This window comes from Falco rusticolus, chromosome 2 (genome assembly GCF_015220075.1).
Source record: "Falco rusticolus isolate bFalRus1 chromosome 2, bFalRus1.pri, whole genome shotgun sequence".
Lineage (NCBI taxonomy): Eukaryota > Metazoa > Chordata > Aves > Falconiformes > Falconidae > Falco > Falco rusticolus.
This window is the reverse complement of record NC_051188.1, coordinates 57,248,998-57,272,251: the sequence shown is the minus strand read 5'-3', so window position 1 is coordinate 57,272,251 and position 23,254 is coordinate 57,248,998. Positions and strand designations below refer to the sequence as shown.

The 23,254-nt window shown below is 39.2% G+C and overlaps 2 protein-coding genes across 4 annotated transcripts in view; one reads left to right on the top strand and one right to left on the bottom strand.

The window, feature by feature from the left end:
- UBAC2 (UBA domain containing 2) overlaps window positions 1–23,254 on the bottom strand; it is a 101,122-nt gene that overhangs the window by 40,107 nt on the left and 37,761 nt on the right. The window lies entirely within an intron of this gene.
- Window positions 2,301–13,270, top strand: GPR183 (G protein-coupled receptor 183). Of its 2 annotated transcripts, none has more exons than XM_037376363.1 (2): window positions 2,301–2,406; window positions 10,247–13,270. In XM_037376363.1, the coding sequence occupies exons 1-2, from the start codon at window positions 2,366–2,368 to the stop codon at window positions 11,349–11,351; spliced, it is 1,146 nt and encodes a 381-aa protein (XP_037232260.1). In that variant the 5' UTR covers window positions 2,301–2,365; the 3' UTR covers window positions 11,352–13,270. The 2 variants fall into 2 exon arrangements, with proteins under 2 accessions (XP_037232260.1, XP_037232261.1); XM_037376364.1 differs by lacking the exon at window positions 2,301–2,406 and adding an exon at window positions 6,929–7,008.

The following is a 23,254-nucleotide window of genomic DNA, read 5'->3' as shown; positions in this document are numbered from 1 at the left end:
AACACCCTGTGTAACTCAGAAGAAATTTCTTACCCTGGGTAGTAGCTGTCCAGTATTGTAAAGCTAAAACCAGTACCATTTGTAAGCTGCTCAAATAGATTAAGGACTAAGCAAGTAGACAGAAAATAAATCATCACAGGCATCATAACATACTGGTCAAAATATTAACTGCACTGCTTTGATGTCACCATCCCTGAAAGTAATAAATTAGTATATTAATTTGCATGTTACTCTCTTTGCGTGCCAACAGCAAAACAGTAAGCTTTTGCACACAAATGATAAAACCAAACATACATCACACTTTTTGATACGCACCATTTCTTGGTTTAAATGTTCAAACCCCGGGACAGTTAAACAGATATTGGAGAAACAGCAGCTGTATAAGAACAGACAACAAAGAGCTAGAAGGATAAATAGCGAGTAAATGAATGCAACTGGTATTATTTAGCTCAAGCAATTAATATCACATCATGCTAGACTGGACTGGTGGCTAATACATCAGTGTGACTCAAAGAGTACCATCTAGTAATGCATATTAATCAAAGGCAGGCAGCATTTTATCAGAGCAGGAAACACATATTCCCATCACTTTATGATGGTAAGACTATTTTGAAATAACATTTCATTTAATGTGAAGCTGTGGTACTAATGTCAGCCCTTGAGCATACATGCCTGTGTATATCAGTATTTCCCATTTCTACTACATATTTTTGTTGCTGGACAGGAAACCACGCTGAAGTATTACTTTGTGTACAAACCAAACAAATTCCCTTTGCAATTTCCCTTTAAACAGTCTTTAATTCTCATTACTTCATTTAAACAGATTTTACTCCGTGATGAAGCTGAATAATTAAAATATGATTCAAAAGCAAGAACAGAAAATATCCAGAATAAGACCAGCAAATTCTCCCAAAGACTTTCTTAATCTGGTGTTAGAAGATAAATGCCCCATAAAAACCGAGGAGCTGAGAGCCCTTCATTGAGTCTTTCAGCTCCCTGACATCTAAGCAGAATCAAGCCATGTCTGCATTGGGAGTTCAACTCCAGAAAAACCAGCATATAGTGCCAACCAAACGCTCCAAATAGGCACAAAAGTAAGCCCACAAGGCTCTATTTCATTCTGCTACAGCAGAAACATTTAGTAAAGTTTAACTTTGCCATTAGATCTGCATTTACTATAGGCTTTCTGATGAGATGGATATGTTAGTTGAGATTTTGTCTCTGCACACCTCCAACACCGCAATGTCAGCAAATGCTTGTGCCATGAACACAGCCCTAAGGCTTCCAAAGAGGCATTCCACCCTCTACATGGGTTGGACCCACCAAAAATAGCATCATCTTGCCTACTTGCTAGTTCTTTCAAATCAGGCCACTAAATGAGGTCACTTTAAAGATAAATAGTCCTTTGCAGTCACGAACTAACAGTATGAGTTTTTGGGGGAAATCCCAGGTAACTCTCAACCACAGCCTGTAACAGCAAATGACAGGATTTTCCATCTATCTCTGATCTCCAAAACCTTCTTAACAAACACACAATTTAACTCTTACATCAATGCTCTTTACCCAGAAAAAAGGTTATTCCAGGTTAACAATGGGTTACCTCAGAATTTGACATGCCATCCCTTTCTACTCCCTAGTCACCCATTCTTATCAGTATCATTTCAGGGAAATCAGATTTGTGTTTTAGAAGCTTTTATCTTTCATGTATTTATCTTACATGTGTATTATTGTTACTATTATCCTTGCTCAAAATGCACTCAGCATCTTACAAAGGCACATACCCTCATTAATCTCTCAAACCACCACAGTTCTTCAACTCCCTCACATATTTTCAAAGGGCATTTCTGTAAAGCCTCATCATTATGATATCAAAACAGTGCTGGGAATGTACACGGGCTGTTGAGATGTCTGCTTATACACCACATCTCAGTATGCCTCAGTACTGAGGTTTTCTTGTGCTGTGTCAGATCTGATCAGTAAGCAGCAGTTTTAAAGCATGTACTGATCATACATCTCTTTGCTACAAACTATAGTTAAGTTATTTTTAAATGCAAATGGCATATAAAGTTTTTCACTCAAACCTCTGGGTAAAGTTTCTTCCATGAAAGTCAGTAATGTGTAATTTCAGGGGGGAGGCAGGCGGGTTGTTTCTAATTACTCTCTTCGAACAGACTAATTGTAAAAGGATTAAACATAGATGCTTTCACATCCCCTAAAACAGTAGGCTGCAAATCAAGACCAGCGTACCAACAAGGGTTTTTTTTAAGCACTTGAAAAAGCTTACCCCTCCCACAAAAGACACTCACGTAATCACTCTTGAAAACAATGTGCACGGGTAAGCTTTTGCACTCAAGCCATCCTGCCAATGCCCTTAACTGCTCAGAGGATCCAAGAAGCTACAGATATGTAAGTACAGAGAAGAATGAACTCTTTTTTCCCCCCGCTGAACAGCAGCAAACAATTCCAGAAATATTATTTCTCTTTTTTTGCATTATACTGGCTATTTTCATGGCGTAGGTAGGATAAATAATCTTTGGATGGGAGAGACAAGGCTTGAGGAAGAAATTTGTGATAATTTGTGTTCACATATTAATATGCTGCCAGTTAATTTTTATTAAAAGGATCTCTTGACCCACAGCATCAACAAGTTATTTCAAGTCCTTTCTTATAATACAGCCCTTTGACAATCACATGGAAACATTTGATAGTGCATTAGTTTAGACAATTTTTTTAGCAATAGTATTTATACTAATGCAGGAGTAACTACTGTACCAGTAGAAAGGGAAGCGTTACAGTTCTTAAGTAATGCACTGAACCCTGCAGAATACTTTAATAGTAGGAGAGAGCCTTAAAAAACCCGTACTATGGTCGTGAATGCACAGCTTGCTCTATCTATCACACGCACTCCTTGGCTATGAAACAGCTTTTATTGTCAGCTCAAAAACTCCTCAGCCACTCTCCTCACATCTAAATTTTGCAACAATATTTTAATAATTCAGAGTTTTATGAGCTAATTCCTCTTTTACCTTCTGACATGCATGTCTTTCAAAGTTTTTAGAAGGAATTATTTTCTGAATTGGAATCACCAAACATCTTTCTCCTTATTACTGATCTTCATGCCACAAAGCTAAGAAAAATTACAAGTGATATGATTTTAATGCATCTTTCCAATTAAACATTTTTCCCATTTTTCCTATTATACTGGCAAAACAAGACAGACTGTTCAACAGATGATAACTCAACTATCATTTATCTTAAAAAACAGAGACTGCACGCATGCCTTTCAGCACAGAATACAAGAGGTCTATCTAACATTTTCATGGCTCCTCCTGAAGAAACAAGGGAACTGAAAATTTACCTGGCAATTAGTCTTTAAGAGCTCAAATCTTACCCCTTTCTGTTCAAAAGATTGAGGAGTATGTGTACATATAATGAATATTAAATTTAAGCTAGCATTCTGAAGTTGTAATCCCTAAAATTAAAGACTGTACCTGTACAGGTCCCATACCACCCTGGGGGGAAAAAAAAAAAATCATATAAAAGGTGTGCACGTTTTCTAGGACTAAAACCCAAATAGTTGTTTGACCCCTTTTTTCTTCTGCTTGCAGGAATGTAATTGTCAGTGGCTCAGATTTTTATTTTCTGTATTTGTTATAGTTTAGGCTCTCTCTTTTTTACATTTAGTATACTTAGGCAAGTAAACTGAAGGGAGGTTAATCATCTCAGCATCAGCATGGCTCTTCACATGCATCTTTGGCAGAGATGACTTATGTTAGATAGTTCTCCCACTTTTCATAGGATAGATCCCGTTTGGAAAGAGATATCCAACAGATAAGAGCACCACATGTACACTTCAAGTGACTTCCACTTTTTCTTTAACTAGTTAGGCCACATTTCCACTTAACTTTTTTATTTTCCATTTTGCTCACTGTAGCTTCCCTTATTTTTGAGCACCAAATGTAACTGTCATACAACTTTGCAAAATCTATAATAACAGATAAAAGCAGGACCATAAAGATCCCACACTGCGTGCATCTGCAAATTCTGTTAAGCACTTAAAAGAATATTTTAATTCTTTATAGCTGTCATTATGACAATTTCATTCATAAAATGTATACTTGGGATTCTCTGACATGTGGCTTACAAATTCGGCTTTAGTACAACAACAGATTTGGGTCTACACCAAGGAAGCACTAGCCTGGAAACTCTCACCAAAATTAGCTGTGGGTTGTGACCTGAGGATTCGGTCTTCAGGTCATTATGCCTACTCATTGTCATTTAGGACACGAAGCTCAGCAGCTTTTGAAAAAACCTAAATTAACAGAATGCAGTAGAAGCATATGAGTGTTATAGTATTAGAAAGAAACAGGAAGCCTGAGGACACGCCTGTGTCTTGCCTCAGCTTTTATTAAACCACGTGTAATGCGTAAGCTGCCAGATAACACACACCTATATATATATATGTATCTTAGGTATATGTTCTTTCTGTATCAACAGAGTTCTATTATGCAACTTAGCATGCACACCTTTTAACATACATAAATGTATGACTAGTTGAATCAAGCCTTTTTCTCAAACAGAGAAAACACTCTACAATGAAGATCGCTTGCATGATAAATTAGAAATTCAAACAGAAAACAATTGATTTCAGAGATTAAGGAAAAAATTAAACCTACATAGCCAGAGCACTGCCTATTTCCCATCTTCTGCTGTTTTTAAACTCTATAAGATTTACACAGCTTACAGCTATAGAGGACTGTAAGCTCAGGAAATCGTCAGGTCAGGCACTGCAGGGAAAAAGAAGTCTCTTTCCCGACCATTCCTTTTAAATAATTTATACTCTCTATGTATACATAAACATTATTCCCCAATACCATTTGCTAACAAAATACTGTCCACCTCAAAGTGATTAAACCACACTATGTATACAGTCAGGAGAGATCTTACTGGTGATCTGCCATGCCTTTCCAAAAATTTAATTAGTGTCCCTCTTAAATTAGCTACTGGATGGATGGGCCATGAATTCATCTCCAAAGAATGAAAATTATTGAGACAGATAAATGACACATTAGATTACAATACACAGTTAAAACCTTCTGCGTGTTCCCGGTTCTGCTGGAAAAACAAATGGTGCTTGTTCATCAAAAGCAGGAGATGAGAGAACAAGAAGAGAACTCATGTGGCATACGGAGAGAGCTTCACATCACTGCTTGCACCTAATCCAAACCCGTGTAATCTAAGGTTGCAACACTGCAATTGCTGGCTCATAGCTTAACTCTGTACTTGTTAATAGTTGAATGTATGTAACATTACAGTACTACACATAAAGCTCATCATACATGAAAATCTCTATGAACCAGGGCTTTGGATTATGTAGTACTTCCAGACTGGAGCTACCACTCTGTCCATCAGATACCCTTTGCAGTGGGGACTCTGCCCTGAGCTGGGCTCTTGTGTACTGCAGTATAAAGGTAAAATGAATGAATAATGCTAGTCAACCGTTTTCACAGAAAACCAATCTCCTAGAACAGTTTGCTTTCCTTCTTTGATGAGATTACAAAATTGGCTTAGAAAGGCACCTGCACAGATCTCAGACATGTTAGATTTTGTAAACAGCTTCACGCAGTCCTGTGATTTCCCCCTCCCCCCCAAGTGGATACTATTGCTGTAAAATGTCAAGAACGCACACAGAATAGACTAGAAGTTGCCTAGCTAACATTTCTCATAAAGTAATTGGCTAAAGAGAAACTTCTCTTCCATCGGTGGTCAGAAAGGAAATACAATGCTAGGACTTGGAGAACGGCAAGTGAGAGAACACTAAAGAACAATGTGCACTGGTTGCAAGCCTGGGCATAATATTAAAATTAATTTTAAACTCTCCCAGGCATAAGGTCCTCCAAGGCAGAAGCAGAGAGCAATGGCGATGTCCCTAGACTGGAGATACCCTAGGGCACAGTGAGTCTGAGAAGTACTCTGGGATCACAGTGAACTAACTTCACAAGCTCTCGGTACAATGTTACACAACTCTATCTCAGGTATCTCATCAACTGAGCAGAAAAAGCAAGGACGTAGCAGGAAGCATGCTTTCAGGTACACTGATACCAAGAGGTATCTGGAACCCCATCTCTAGTGTGGAACTAAGCTGGGGTTAGAACAGGTGTCACAGGACTACTCTGCCTTGTGGTGAGACATTTGAGAAGTTCACCTTGAATCACCAAAAGGCTCAACAAAAACAGCAACTGGAAATTAATTTAAGGGAAATTTAGAAAAAGAAGAGACACCCACATTTTTTAATAGGGAGGTTGCCTGATCAAAAATTACAGTACAAATGGCTAATTTGCTTTCTCTACAGTTATCCAAATCAAGACCAAACAGCATTTTAGAAAATACACTTTAAATAAAAAGTTAGTGGAATCCACACACAAATAACTAAAATAACAACATAATCTGGATTATAAAGGAAGTCACATTAAATGATTAAGTGTCTGTGTCACTGAGTATTATGTGTCTGCAGAATCAGAAAACATAAAAGCCTGCACAACCTGCTTTATAATACAGATACAAGGACAGGAATTTTAAATACTTTATGCCTTATTTTGCATGTACCTATATGCAAAAAATGTTTTCTGAAATTATTGAATTGGTAAGGTAAATTAACGTTATCTTTCTTTCAGGTATATATTTCAAAATATATCATTAATAAACTCAGAAAGCCACTGGGCAGGGTTATTTAATCCAACAACCTATATGAGCAAAAATTTTGGTAGTGATTTTAGAGGGTAGCTTCAATGATGCACCTGGATTTGAGACAGTAAGTACATGGCTGTGTTCTCATTAGGTATTCAGCCACATAGCTCATTAAATTCAAGTCCACCTAGTCTGAGGTTTGCAGCAGTAAGGAGACAACATTCTCCATTTTTCCTCCAAGAATGCAAAACACATAGAAAGTACACAAAATGGGCCTGCTGCTGTTCTTCCAGATACAGCATATGACATCCTCCACAGAATGTATGTATAGTAAGCTGATCACTATTGATTGCTGCCAAGAAATAAATGGCAACCTGACACAAGGAATAGGATTTAAAAAATAATAATCTTGTCTTACTTGGTAGTCTAGACATCTTTTAGGAAGAAAGGTTTTTTTTTTAAATGCAGCCCTGTTCAAGTGAAATACCTGCTGAGGTGAATACAGAGTTCATCCAACAACAACAAGAGCTCAGATGTACAAAGGAGTTACTGTAGCTCAGGTGATACACGCTAAGTTGTCAGATGGTAGCAACTTTATCATCTGTTTGGGCCCCAAACCAGATACAGTATCTCAATGTGTTGTTTTTTCTTAAATTAAAAAAAATTACATATATTCAGGTAATATAGCACCTAGACACCAACAGTGGCTGCTCAGAAACGGCCATAAATACCTACGTATAGAGAAAATATTAATACTCATCTAGAGTATTATAAGATGTGCTCCTTACATAAACAACAAAAATATTTTTTGGCTAACAGAGGATCAAAAAGAACACTTCCCACACACAAGGCTGACTCCCACAGCAGGCAGAAAAGCCTCCTGACATCCTCTGTCAAAGAGCACAGTTTAGCTGATGCACACACTACCCCGGAAAGCCTGTGAGCTGTGGTCCTCCAACTTTCTTCTCACCTGTTTGGAGGCAGCTTGTCTCCCACTGAGCTGCTCCCCATGTATACCCATAGTGGTACAATGGATACCATATCAATATGCAACGGATAAACAAACTCTCAGCGAGGGCGCCTTCTCAATATAGCCATGGTTTTATGCAAGTTTGAACATCCTATTTTGAGCAACAGTAAGTTCTAGATTAATGTATTACATTAAAGATCCAACTTTACAGCACAAAATTAGGTAACATGCAAATTCTACTCTTAATGTAAAAAAAAAAAAAAAAAATCACTGAAATTACAGATTTCTCCTAAACCAAAGTTAAACATGTTTGTATAATAGATATTCTACATTTTACATTTACAGAAAGACATATGAATGGATGTGACAATTATGCACATAAGGAACCAAAACTATTACAACTTTGCAATGAAAATAAAATTATGCAGTTAATATGCTGCATCTAGTTACTGCTGTTTATCATAAATCTTACATTATTGTTCCTTATATATGCTTAAGAAATTATTTTTCCTAAATTTCAAGGAAGAGATGAGTAGAAGATAGATGTCATGCTGGGAGTGTGAGCAGGTAATCAGAAGCATTTAAGAAACAAAATACCCCAGTGACTTTTACCTAGGTGCCTACACAAACCCACACTATTTTCTGCAAAAAGCAGTCTGTTACACTTACGTAAAACAAGAGCCATCCTATGTGCTTCTACAAAGGAAAATATGAAACAGGAGGAAAGTATACTAGAACTATCCTCAGGACAATAACTGATTAATACCACTGTATTAACCAATCATCAAACACACTAAGATACTGTAAACGACACAGAATAAAACTAATATAAAAGTACAGACATTCTTAAATCTGCACTACAGTTGGAGTTGCTATTTAAGAGTTTAATTCCCTTATTCAAACCACAAAACTCCCAATTCAGATTTGACTTCCATCCCTGAACGCAGTATTCCCACCTCTTGACCCAAGGTACCTACCTCACGGGTATCTAAGAATCAGAACACTGTACATCTATCAGTCAGAAATCACTCACCTGTCTTTCCTACTGCCTGTGCAACACAGCAAACATAGACTTAATATACTATCTGGATGCTAAATTTCTTCCTTAAATATAAGTAATATAACTCATTTACGTATTCTAATACACATCATCCACTATCCACAGGTTTACTGTTTAAAGAGAACCTTATGCACCCCTGCTGACCTAGCCAGCAGTCTGACCAGCCTGGCTTATGATACAGCATGTGTTGCAGGTACATTAATTGTGGAAAAACCAAAAGTAGGACAATCTCCTCAAAACATGAAAGAAGATACTAACCTTTTAATGCTTTCACAGGTTAATACAAGGATAATAGATACTTTTTAAAACGTGCAGCTTAAAAGTCTTAAAACTGAGAGGTATTTCCAGAAAGTCTTTTTTAAGGTACAACAGGCTACAGCTGTTTATAAATAGCATGCGTTGAAAGGCAGATCCTCAGAAATAACCTAGACGCTTTAATTAAAGGTACCCAACAGACTTAAAACTCAGGTTACAACAGCTTTTATCTCCAGATAGTATTCTGCATTAAAGCAGAAGCAATCTTGCTTTGACTGCTGTTTTAATCCACAAACAGCCTCTAAAAGGCACCATTTTGCAGAACAGCTGCTTGAGGAGTAACATTAGAAGCCCCATCCTTTCTGACATTTATGCTCACACTATGCAACTGTCAGGTAACAATACACCTAAGAATTATTTTGCACTGGAAGCAATATCAACAGGATAGGGTCTGTTCTGTTTCTGAAATTCTGCTGGATAATTTTTTGTATTTTTAAGTCCCCCAAATCACTGCCACTTTGCAGCTCTGCCATGCTACTTCTGACTGTGCAGGTTAAAGAAGTTGTAAAACCTACTAAATTGACAATGTGTAAAATATTCCAGCTCGGTTACCTCTCTTTTGCAGCACCACTAAAGAGTGACTAAAGTAGCAGTCTTAAAAATTTATGCATGTAACAATATCTGAATTAGATTCCAAAAGCCAATTCTTAAAACTAGTATTAAGTAAGCTGAATTACTATAATGCCAATATGATAATTCTGAAAAAAATTAAGTTTCTCTAAACAAGTTAAACCATCACAACTTGAATTGTTAGCAACAAAAATTAACAAATTAAAAATTTTAAAAAAAATCCCTACATATTTACTGAAACACATTTAAAAGATTTTGCCTGCTTGTCTGATCCTTGAGGAGTTCATATGATCCCTTATCATGTGTTTCTTCAGACTCCTTTGTCCCCTCGGATTTCTTTAAACAGTCTTCCATCTCCTGATCACCTATGAACTTCACTTTCCAAATACATTACAGCCCTGGTTTATTATTTTGCCAAGTCTGATTTTTTTCAAAGAGAAGGAAAGAGATCAAAACAGAAAAGCCAGAGCCATCTTTTTGTTTGTTTGTTTTTGGAAGGAGGCTTGAAAAGTATTTCACCATAAAGAAGTTTCATTTCAGTTTTTTACAGTCTTGCTTTTTGCAACAGACGTTGGCTGTTCTTACGCACAAGAAGTTTGTATTTATTACAAAATGTTCCCTTTTGTGTTTTTTTTTCATGTTAGGCCTATGGATCTTCCTGCAACAACCACGGTTACAGAAATGGACACCTTCACAGCTTCTCAGACAAACAGTTCCACCTGTGACTTATATGAGCACAAAGACACAGCACGGATACTACTGCCTGTCTTCTACAGCTCCATCTTAATTCTTGGGGTGCTTGGAAACGCCATTGCCCTCACCGTCATTTTTAAAAACAGAAAGAAGATCAACTCCACTACCCTCTATTCAACAAATCTCGTCTTCTCTGATCTCCTGTTCTGTATTGCCTTGCCTACAAGGATAGCCTACTATGCCCTGGGATTTCACTGGCCATTTGGAGAAGCATTATGTCGAATAACTGCTCTCATGTTCTATATCAACACCTATGCGGGTGTAAACTTCATGACATGTTTGAGCATTGACAGGTTTTTTGCTGTTGTCCACCCCTTCCGATACAAGATCAGAAGGATTAAGTATGCCAAGGGCATTTGTGTCTTTATCTGGTTTCTTGTATTTAGTCAAACTTTCCCATTACTTATACAACCCATGTCACAGGAAGAAAAAGAAAGGACTACGTGTATGGAATATCCAAACTTCGAAAAAATTGCACATCTACCGTTTATACTTCTTGCTGCCTGTTTAGTAGGGTACCTTGTTCCCCTGGGGATTATACTATTTTGTTACTCTCAAATTAGTTGCAAACTTTTTCAAACGGCCAAGGAAAATCCACTGACTGAAAAATCAGGGATAAACAAAAAAGCCATCAATACAATCATATTTGTAATTATAGTATTCATCATCTGCTTTACCCCTTATCATGTTGCAATCATACAGCACATGATTAAGAAGCTTCAGAATGAACCCTTGTGCACAGAAAAGAAAATTTTCCAGAAGTCACTCCATTATACCGTGTTTCTGATGAATTTTAACTGCTGCCTAGATCCTTTCATCTATTTCTTTGCATGCAAAGGATACAAGAGAACCGTAATGAAAATACTGAGACGACAAGTGAGTGTATCAATTTCAAGTGCTGTCAGGTCACACCATGAAGAAAGCTCACGTGACATAGGAGAAACACAAATGATGGCACTTGCAAAATCTTCCAATGGAAAGCTACCTGAGAAATGAAGACTGTAGTACACTGCAGTGGAGCAAATTTAAAAATCCTGGGTCCACAGTAAACACTCTTAGTGCTCCCTGTACAGCAGCTTAAGTAAGATTCTGTTTCTCAGGAAATCAAGGAGTGATGCTGGACTGAAAAAGAATTGTCATAGGACAGCAGGAAAACTCAGCATTATAATTTCCTCGCTGTATCGTTTTGACCGATCTCATTATTTTTTCCAGGAAATATACACCAGTGTGAATGTTCCAATTCCATATGGCACATATGTATGCCTGGATGTTACTAACTCAAGCAAAGACTTGATTCACAGTTTGGGTGTCTGAGAAAGGATTAAACAAAAATAGCCCACAATTCAGACTGACAATAACCAGAATATCTGAACATTGCAAGACCTCTAGCTGTGCTCCAATTACAGCAATGGTTTTGTTAGTCAAGCCACACAAGCAGAGGAAATCAGACTTTGAGATAAAATGGACAATCTCTGTGCACGTTTGACTATCACAAGTGCCTAGTTTATAGCCCTTTGGAGGTGAAACTGCATTTTTAGTATTTGGAGCACAAATGTCTTATTGGACAATTCACATACATAACATTGTCAAATGTAATGGATCAAAAGTTAATGAACTGCTTGGTTCTCCCCAACACTGAGTATCTCCTGTATGTTAAATCACTCATCTTTGCAAGGTGTATTATCTCTTTACTCCTTTTCCTAAAGGAGAACTTTTCTTTCTAGTGTGTATTGTAAAAGAGTATTTACTCTAGTTGTACATGAATAATTTATAAACACAAAAAATAAGTTGAAGTATGAGACTGTGATATGAAAATTGCACTGTTTCAGTTAAAAGAGCAGTGATACAGGGTTCTTCAGAACTTCTGCTGAAGTCAAACATGGACACGAGACAAATGGTTTAGAAACATGAATAAGTATTCACAGTTGAAGCCACCAAAACCTGCATTAATGGGTTAATTCTGATGGTGAGATGGCTAGCTCTTTTTAAGTGCTGTTTACCTGAGAGAGCAATAAATGGGAACAGCAGGCCTGGCTGGGAAAGAACAAGCTTTCCCACCACGCCTTCAGAAAGCATATCTGGGATCCCTTTGGGCACACTGAAGTTGGGCCAGCAGAGACCAAATGACTTAAACACATCCTGCTGGCATCAGCTCAATACCAGTTGAGCATCCAGGATGCAAGCCCTGGGTTCCTGCTGTCATGCCCTTCCGTCCTGTGTCAGTTTCCTTCCCTACTTTATTCCTGGCCCCCCTGTCTTTTCTTTTGTCTTCTATCTTATTAATATGCCTTCACCCGCCAACACAACTTGGTAATTGCACCGTAAGTTTGTGATGGAAAAGGAAAATTAAAGAGTGCTGATAATTGCTGGTAAAAGCTATGCCAGATGTCAGAATAAATGTTATTTATTGCAGCTGTATCTCTCTGGCACTGAGGTTGTACTGGAAGTCAAAAAAACATAGTTACATTTGTCATCTTTGCAATTCCTTCCTTCCTCACGTGTTGACCTCCACCTACCTGCAAGCATAGAAGGGTCATATCTGAACATAAGTACGGAAACATTAAATTAGCAATTACTTTCTTATGGGAAAGAAAATGCAAAAGACCTTTTATTTCATACCACTTAGTTTGTCAAAATTGAGTTTTTAATTACAAAAGACACTATGCAGCTACAGGAAAACGGAGTAAGAGAAAGAATTAACAGAAGAAGTTCTACTTAATTCTGTATACTATAGTAGTTCTGTTCTTGTCAGCTTTTTTAATAAACTAATTTAAATATTATTTAAGAATTTGTTCCTATCGAAGTAAACAAATGGTAACCTGACAAAACCACAGACAGACCACTCGTGAATACCTAGAAACTGTAAAAATAAAATATATGTATTATTAACATTAAACCAGTACAAGCTGATTTTATTTTACTAACATCTGGGTTTTAATTTTTGCTATGCATTTAATCTAACTGTGATTATAAAACCTTAAAGGCAAGAAGTCTTTTTTTATGCTTGTCTGTAAAATATAACTCAAATATGTATTACAGCACCACATAATGCAGATACCTATTCTCTTTTAAGTGGAAACAAAGTGAATATCTATATGGATAATCTCTCTCTACCGACATTTTCTTATGTTAGCAATTCTGCTATTGAACAAATTTAGACTTAAGTTTCTAAATCACCTCAACATTCTCAAACAGCTAACTTTACATCAAAATACTGCTTTTGCTCTAATAAGCCTTAGAGCATTGGTCCAGTTAGATACAGGTTTGAGAAAAGCTGGGGTTTTTCTCCTTATTTTAGTATTTCTCAAATGCTGAAGAAACAAGTAAAATGAAAACCTTTAAAAGCTAAGATAAGCTCAGCTTCCTGGCAAGAGCCCTAAGGGCACAGACACAGAAAGTGACAATTTATAGCTGTGGCAGCTGATGCCACTGCTTCCCCTTCACTACTCATCAGCACGCACTCACAGCTCACACACACGTATCAATGAGGAGCCTCTCTTCTGTGTGCTTATCTGAAACTGCCAAAAGTAGCGGCAGTGGTTTCAGTCGGCCTGGGACACAGCATTGAAGTAATTTAGAGAGCATCTGTCCTATTTCTTCTACCAGCTGTGCTGTGGGGTTGGTAGCCATCACCAGTCAGTAACAAGCTGCTGCATAGGAGCAAGGGAAAGCAGTAATACTGAAAACTTACAGCTCAAACAACTGGTTTTCTTCAGGATGCCCTTATCCATTTACCCTGCTGGTACTCTTGCCCCAGTATTGTCTGCTGGAGTATTTTTACCTATACCAGTTACCTATAGCAGCACACCTCAAGTCCCTCTCCTCCTGCATGTTGCACAGACATGAATAAAGGGGGTAAAAGCCATACCTGGCATCTCTTCTCCTCTCCAATACTAAGTATATTAATGGATGTGTCTGTCTGAAAAGACACCAGCATGCCATGCCATGCAACATGTGGCTGAAGCAGTAATGAGCTTTGTAAAAGGAAATTAGCTTTTGCTTAGGCAAAAGCTGTTGATACATTCTAGGAAGTACCCCCATCTACATGAAAGGCTGGGAAATGGTCATCAGATCTGGAGCTCACTCACCCTTTTCACTTAAAAATAAAGCAGCTGATGAGTAGCAACAGGTTCATATGGCTTGCTCATTATGAGGATCTGACTTAGGTTCTTTGGGGAAACTGGGCCTCTGTTTGGAGGGTGAAGTCCAGTCAGGATCTTAAAACCTGTGTTCATGACAAAACAATAGGATATCTTTTAACTCTACACTTCAGAGTGTAGGGCTAGGGCAATTGCTAAGAAGACTCCAAGTAGACTATATGTCCACTGCTGACATCAAATCTTAGCTGGTAGGGAATGTGACAGACCACATAGAAATAAAAATTACAAGGGGGGCCAAATGGTACATTTTGGCTGTCCCTGTCCAAGTCCAGAAAAGAAAGTTGTACAGACACCTGTTGTTGAACACATTACCAAGTGAAAATGCATCATGTGAAAAATCCCAACACACATGCATTTTCATCAAAAGAGCCTATAGTTCCTTCACCTTTTGGTGAGAATGCAAAACTAAGGACTACTAATGCAAGTGCTCAAATGGGTTCCCTCAGCCACCTTGGGCTTGAGGATATTGAAGCCTAACTGAATGTGTGGAGATAACACAATTTCCTGTGGCTTACATCCCAGTGGAAAAGGACAGGTATTCCCCAAGGCACTGCTGCCTGACTCTTTTGGCTGTGGCCCTGAAAGCTGCGCCGATGAGGAACCTGTTGGCAACATGGTCATCTCCTAGCAAAAGACAGTAACAGCAAGTGTCCAAAGTGGTCAACATGCTACCACAAATAACACGATACCTGAAGACTGTTAATGACTCCTCCTGAAGCAGCAAGCTTCATCAAGTATCAAGAAAAACATGGAAGGTTCTGGTTTTTTTTAAAAGGATGTTTCATTGAAGACTAACATTGTTCTGAAAGTCAAAAGCTTTTAGGTAAGCAAGGAATGAACAGACTCCAAGAAAATTATGAGGCAGCCTGCAACATAAGAAAAATAAATAAGGTGGAGCTGAAGAGAAGGAGAAGAGAAGCTTTGCTTTATACAACCAGTTTTGGAGGAACTGAAAAACAGTGACTGTCTCTTCCATCTTCATGTCTGTGGTACAGAGCAGGGGAAGAACTTAAGACAAACCAAGGTTTGTATCTTAGCAGTATCCCACTGTGCTGGCTCAATACAGGCAAGGTCAACAGTCACCAAGAATCACTAGAAAAACATCAAATTCATTGGAGTGAAATATTTCCTAATACAGTCTTGGCTAAGCTACAGCCTGCAGGCTAAGGCTATTGCACCAAAATAATTCAGCCAAGCTGCAATCCTTTTTGGAAGAAAAATAGGGGAAATGCTGTTTGTGTAGTAAATGCTCAGACATATTTCCTCCATTTTTTTCCCCTCAGAATACTCTCTTGGCTTCCTGCAACATCTAACTTTGGACTTCCTGAGGTATATGGCTCATCTTTGCACCATCATCTGGTCCCTTTTTGAACTCCAATCAAATGTCTGTGCCTGCAGCATCTTGCAGCAAGAAGTTCCACAGACAAACTACCCATGTTGTCTGGAGCCATTTTCGCTTGTGACACCTGTTAGTTTCATTTGAAGTTCCCTGCTTCTTGTATTAGAAATGAGTGAACACAGCCACTCTGTTTACCCTTCCCACATTACTTGTGATTTTACAGACCTGCATCAAATCCCCTTCCTTCAAGTCATCTAGTCACTTCTCCGAACAGTCAGATCAAAGTTTTTTACCACTTCACCCAAACTACAGAGGAAGGGAAGAAGGCAAGCGCAAAGAAAGAATGGAAATCCAACTGTGTTCAAGCTGGGTGGCAGAAGAGAACAGGGTATCTCTGTACACAGGGAGACCAACAGTGTACTGATCCCCTTTTCCTACCACAGTAGGGTACAGGGAAGTCTCAAAAGTAGGATCTTCCCCCACAACTGCCAAATTTGGATAACCTTGCTCATACGCATTAAATAAAGAACAAAACCTCAATGGGCTGGAAAAATGGGCTCACAGGAACCTCATGAAGTTCAAGTGCAAAGTCTGGCATCCAAGATGGTATAAACCCAAACAATCTTACAGGCTGGGCACCACCTGGTTAGAAAAGAAGCTGGAAAAAAAGGTCTGGGCTCCTGGTGGACAACAAGTTAGAGAGGAGTCGGTAGTGTGACCTCAAGGCCAAATATGTATAGGACTGTGTTCAAAAGAACATGGAGGAAAGGAACCCCCTCTGTTCAGCTCTTGTGAGATCATACTTATGAGTCCTGTACCCAGTTTTGGGCTTCCCAGTACAAGAAAGATACTGACATACTGGAACAAGTTCCACCAGGCAGCAGGCCACCAAAAATGATGAAGGGGCTTGCAGCACATGCTACAGGAGGAGAGGCTGAGAGAGCTGAGATGGTTCAGCCTGGAAAGGGAAGACTGAGAGGAGGTGTTACCACCGTCTTCAACTGCCTAAGGAAGAGGGGTTCAGAAAAGGTGGGAACACCCAGTAAAAGGCACAAGTTGCAGCAAGGAACAATTAAACATTAGGAAGCATTTTTTCATCACGAGGTTAGTCAGACGTTGGGAAAGGTTGCACAGAAAACCTGTGGCATCTCTATCCTTAGAGATACTCAAAACTTGACTGGACACAGCCCTGATTTAATTGGCATTACCAGGGTTATGGTTTATGATACCCAGAGGCTCCTTTCACCCTGCATCCTTCTACAACTAACAAGTTTAGCCAAAACTTTAAGTTAGACAAGAAAGTAACATGAAACTCAATGTCCTTGCAGTAAAACTAACAAACGATAAAACTGTAAAATCTTCTAGTATTGTCCTCTATTTAAGCCCTTATCAAAATGCTGTCAATAGCATCCTCCTAAAATAAAGAAAGGTCAAGACATGGCCTAGATTTCTTTCAAAAAGCTGCATTCATTTTTCCTCAGTGCAAAAATATGAGTTTCTCCTCTTCCTCTTTTCTTTTCCTCAGTTGTGACAGATGTTGTGCAAAGGGCTAAACTAAAAACGCAAGTTTTGCACCTGTTCTGAAGGCAGCAACATTTGTGGTTATCCTGTCCCCTCCAGAAAAGTATATGTTTTCTTATGCCACGCACAAGGATAGTTATGTTCCTCCCTCTAATAAGCTAGACTTAGCAGTTTCATCCTTCCTGTGGCATGTAACTTTCGAGGGAAGTTGTGGTTAGTTGACAGAAGGCACTCTGAGGCAGCCTACTTTAAATATAGAGATGCTGAAAACTGATTATTCTCAGCCTACAATCCTACAAAGCAGCTAGATAGTGTTTCATCAGCAGCTACTGATGCTAGGGGGCTAAGAACTTAAAGGTTTTAAGGTTTAAACTTAAACTTAAGGTTTCACCTTAGTATCACAGCTTCCAAGTATGGACAGTTACAGCCATTCTGTCCAGAAGTAACAACAGCACGTTCTTGTCACCAGTTGGACAGGAAGAGATGAAACACTGATGCCAGCTGTATTTTTGACAACAAGAGACAACTGAAGACTCCTGACAAGTTATCAGACTATAAAGGCAACTCTGAGACAATTCTTTATTTTTGTCCTTTAAAAAATAAACACAGTGTATTCACAACACCAACTATTCGAAACAGCCCAAACACCCATCAGAACCTTACTCCTCCATTCACCCAGATAGCGGCAAACCAAGTATTTCAAACGTGTCAGGGCTAGCTACATAATAATGTTATTTATGCTAAAAGAGGGATAGAGGTCAAAGCTTCATGGTCATACCCCCACCACTTAGCCACATCTCATGATCTCTCCTAGTGGCTTTATTCTAGGCAAAAACTGACATAAATGATCAGACAGGACATCTAGAAAGAGGCCTGGGCCTGCAATAAAATAACACATTGTATATCAATATTAAAAATGTCAGCTGGAAGAAAGTATCTCAGTTCTGTGAAAATAAAAAAATAAAGCCATCTGAAATTACTGACATAACAGATTACATTGTACTAATTTCATTAGATGAAAGGTTTTTCCTCTGTAACTCCTCTTAGCCCACAAGCTAGAGCAAAAGCTCTGAAACTAGCATGCTTGGATACCACCACTGGCAAGCTGACACCAGGGATGACTGCAGGACAGGCAGCCTGCAACTCTGAGCTCTCTTTGCCCCTCCTTGCTTGCAACTCTGCACTCGCTTTGCTCCTCCTTGCTCTTCTCCTGCATGGCTCCAGACATTCAGCTAGCACCTGCATCCCATGCCCTGGCCATACCCAGGAGCACAGGGAGAGCTGTCCACAGCTAGGCAAACCCACAGAGGCCAAGCTCATGGCTGAGAGGTACTAGCTGAGGACCACTGCAGATGGAGAGCAGACCCTAGGGGTCAGGGAAATGCCTCCTGTTGTCTGAACTGATTTTACTTCCTCCATAAAATGACTCTTTACATTCTTCCACTGCATGTGCAAACTGAACTTGGAAAAATTAATTCTTCTGGTTACGGCCCTGCCCTCCTCATACTGTGGTTGCTGGTGCTGTGGAGGCACTTACTGTACAGCTCAGCATTTCTATTCAAGCACCACTGCCATCATATTATCCTTTTGCTGTGCTTCTTGTGCTGCACCTTGTAAATTCCAGCCAAAATTAAATGGTTCATGATCAGGACTGTAATTAAAAAATGTCCATAAAGGAAGATTTTTGGAGCAGATATCAATAGTTAGTACTTCAACGTATTTTAACTACAGATGAAGTCTCATTGTCATATGTTCCAGATAGTCTTTGGAACTTTAAAATAAAAAACGTTTTTAAAAAAATTATTTGTCTTTAATGTTTTCATCAGTTCTTTAAGACTGAGACATTTTTATTGGTGTTGCACATAATAATTCACAGGAATGAGACTAAAGAATAATTATCTTTACTATTTAAATCCTCTGTCAAAATACCTATGATCAGCAAAGCATAAAAATGTAGCTTGAATTCTGAAATTACTTCTCAGAAATCTGATTCTAATATTCTTTCTCAAGGTGCCACTTCCTAGTCACAAACAAAAACAGGAAACAAGTACGCCTCACTGGCCACAGACACATTGGTGGAAAGCATTTTTGCTACTCTCTTTTCACAGTTTTACCCAACTTTGTCAGCATCTCAAAAAAAGGTCTAAGCAAAGACGCATGATTTAAACTCTGTCTCATGTGGTATATAACTCAACTGCTCATAACAGGACTCTTCCACACACAGAATGATGACAGCAGTGGCCAGGGGGAGAATGTCAGGGTGTTCTAGCAAGATGCACCAAGAACTACAGAGCATCTCAAAAGTATTAAAGGAAATTTTGCTTTAGTTAAGTGACTTTCGCTTAGAACAAAAATACTTCTCTGACTCATAAGAAATGAGAAAATCAGCATTACTCTGAACCAAAACGTTTGCAATTGCAGAAGTAACCTTATCAACAATGAATCAATAATGGCCAAGACGGCCAACAGCATCCTGGCTTGTGTCAGAAACAGTGTGGCCAGCAGGGCCAGGGCAGTGATTGTCCCCCTGCACTCAGCACTGGTGGGGCCGCACCTCAAATCCTGTGTTCAGGTTTGGGCCCCTCAGTGCAAGAGGGACACTGAGGTGCTGGAGCGTGTCCAGAGACGGGCAACGGAGCTGGTGAAGGGTCTGGGGCACAAGTCCTGTGAGGAGCGGCTGAGGGAACTGGGGTTGTTTAGCCTGGAGAAAAGGAGGCTGAGGGGACCTTATGGCTCCCTACAACTGCCTGACAGGGGCTACAGGCAGGTGTGGGTCAGTGTCTTCTCCCAAGTAACAAGCAATAGGACAAGAGAAAACAGCCTCCAGTTGCACCAGGGGTTTAGATTGGGTATGAGGAAAATTTTCTTCACCAAAAGGGTTGTCAAGCACTGGAACAGGCTGCCCAGGGAAGTGGTTGAGTCACCATCCCTGCCAGTATTTGAAAGATGTGTAGATGTGGCGCTTGGGGACATGGTGGACTTGGCAGTGCTGGGTTAACGGTGTGACTTGATGATCTTAAAGGTCTTTTCCAACCTAAATGATTCTATGATTCTGTAATTTATCTACTGTAGCAGCCAGCACTGGATGACTATTCTGTGACAAGTTGGTGTATGTTTTGTATATTTGCCCTGTATATTCCCTGACCCTAGACTCTCTATCTACAGTGGTCCATCTACAGGTCAGCCATGAGCTTGGCCTCCGTGGGTCTGCCTAGCTGCGGACAGCTCTCCCTGTGCTCCTGGGTATAGAGGGACTCCTCATGGCCAGGGACATGGGATGCAGGTGCTAGCTGAATGTCTGGAACCCTGCAGGAGAAAAGCAAGGAGGAGCAAAGAGAGCACAGAGTTGCAATCAGGGAGGGGTAAAACCATCATTTCTCCAGCTGCCAACACCAGCAGGATAAAAAGTCATAATTCTTTTTCTCCAAAAAGGAAAAGTATTCTTTCAAATCAGAAAGACTGAAGTGACTAAGTTAAAAATTTAAATTAATGAACTTCTGTTATGAGCGAAATGAAAGCGAACAAACTAATTGTAAGACTTTTCAGAGAATAATAAAGCCAAAAAACCCCACCAAGCAAATTACTAGTCATGGAGAACATAACAGTGAGCTATCCTAAAATCTGTGAGAGAGAATCAAACAGTGCTTCCTCTGAGAAAAACTGTAACCGAGCAGCAGATGTAAGAAAACAAGGAATCAAAAAATGGATTTGAAAAGTCTCCCACATTTTAGGGTGTTTAGGATGGCAACAAACACACAAAAGCATAACCCCCCATTAATGCTACATGAACTCGGGAAAAATTTTAGTGATTTCTGTACTTCATAGATAAAAGCTTAAATACTGGTGTCATCAAAATCAGCAATACCTCAGAAGTTAAATAAACTTGTGTTTTATTTGTTCAAAACAAACTGGTGAAATAAAATACCTCTTAATTTGAAGACTTAAATATTACTATTTCAGTAGTCTTATCTGTGCTTCCCAAAAAACACTTGTTGGCCTGTGGTAACAACATCAAACAAATGAAATACTGTAGGCAACATCAAAATCTGCTCTCCCCATTTAGCTTCAGTTTTAACTCTTTAATATTTTGCAACAGGCACTAAGCAAAGATTACCAACGCAGTGGTTAAAATTCTACTGAAAAGAATTTTTTCCACTCTTAATATGTGCCTCCCTCCTAGAGAAACTGGTTGTATGGAGAAAAAATTTCTGATAGAAATTTTAAATTATTTTTTAAAAGTATACTACTGCAGACAAAAACAATATCTACTTTTATTTTTAAAAGTTCTGTAGAAATATAAAAAGTAGCAATCAATTTATCTTTCCACTTCTTCCAATTTAATTTTGAGAAGTTCACAATGTTGGTTCAAAGTAACGCTTGGTAACATCACCTCCTCCCCATGCCAACTCAACCTAAACTTCATTACCATTTCTGTTCCCTCACACATAATAAGAATAATGGGAATTGTCCAATGAAAGCACATTTCTCTCTAACCTGCTACCCCGATTCTCACAGAGTAATACTAAATCACTCTGAGAGATACAAAATCTCACAATAATATGCTTATTGTGGAGTGTCTTCATAACAATTACTGCTTCTTCTAATAGCCCTTATTTAAAATTATCCAGTACTGAAATCCAATTACAGGTCATTTATCTTTAAAAAGGGTTAAGATAGCTGGCAGTATTTAGCCAAGTTGGCAAGACTTGTAATGTTTACCTCCATAAGCTGCTTACAGAACACTGACTGCAGAGATTAATCCTGCCCAGGGCAGACCAGTTTCTTTCCCCTTAAATAAAAACACATTTCCAATCTGAATAATTACACTTTGTTCACAGATCTCTAATAATGACATGCTTGGTACTTTCCACTTCATTAAAACAATTTAAAATGGTAAGTGTGAAAGTGGTGACAGCCTGCAATTACAAATGCCACTTAGTGCTCTGAATTTGAAAGGGGCAGCTCATCTCAGTGAAGCCCTTTCAAAGGTATACCACCTTGCTTCCAGACAGATTCAACTACCTGTAACACTTTTTGCCAAATTACCTCCCACTGCTTTTGCCCTCTTAAATAATGTTACCCAACTGCGTTTTTTGTGTGCACTGTGCCTATCTGAGAGGTGTGATAGCAGAGCGACTTCATAACCCAACTGCAATGTAGAGGTAAGTATCCTAATTATTGTGAAAACGGAGCATTGCCCTATTTCAAAAACACTCTCAAAATCCTCAGCCATTTCTTAACCAGTGTCAGGATTTGCTGATTATCCATTTGTTATTACAGTCTGATATCTCAGATGGCACAGCTTTTTATAGGGCAGAGCTTTAGGCTGATAATGACTCCTTGGCCTCTTACAGCTATTAAAATCAGGGCTTGGTGTGATAAACCATGAAGACTCCTGGTTCAGCGGTTATAGTCTTCTGCCCTCCTCCTCCCGCAGAGGTTACTGATTCTGCAGCAACGCATGCCTTAACCTCAAGCACATGAACCTGGGCTGAAGCAATCAACTGCAAATCTTGTGGTACAGAGTAACAGAAGGACAGAGTCCCGGTTCTGCCTTCCAGCCACACAATCCCATTGCTTTCCTCACTCTGGTGCTGGCACTCACCCACCAGAAGTGAGCAGCTTTAGATACTTAAGCCAGTGGGAAATGATCCCTGCAAAAATACATATGTATACGTGCTTTATTTTTAATCATTATTTTATCTCCCTAGAACCACTGCCTGTAGGAAGTCAAACAACTCGCACTGCAAGTGGTAGATAGGAAAGCACAGGCTGGGGCCAAGTGCTTGCTCTGTAAGTGGCAGCCTACGCGTCAACCAGCTCAGCCCTGCTACAAAACTGCACCTTCAGCAGATGCAACAAAGCCACATGGACTTGTT

Excerpts from the sequence above, each read along its gene's own strand:
- GPR183 (XM_037376363.1), top strand. The coding sequence starts at position 2,366 with ATGCCCTTAACTGCTCAGAGGATCCAAGAAGCTACAGATAT. Across the intron at positions 2,407-10,246 it reads ATCCAAGAAGCTACAGATAT|GCCTATGGATCTTCCTGCAA; the intron begins GTAAGTACAGAG and ends TTTTCATGTTAG.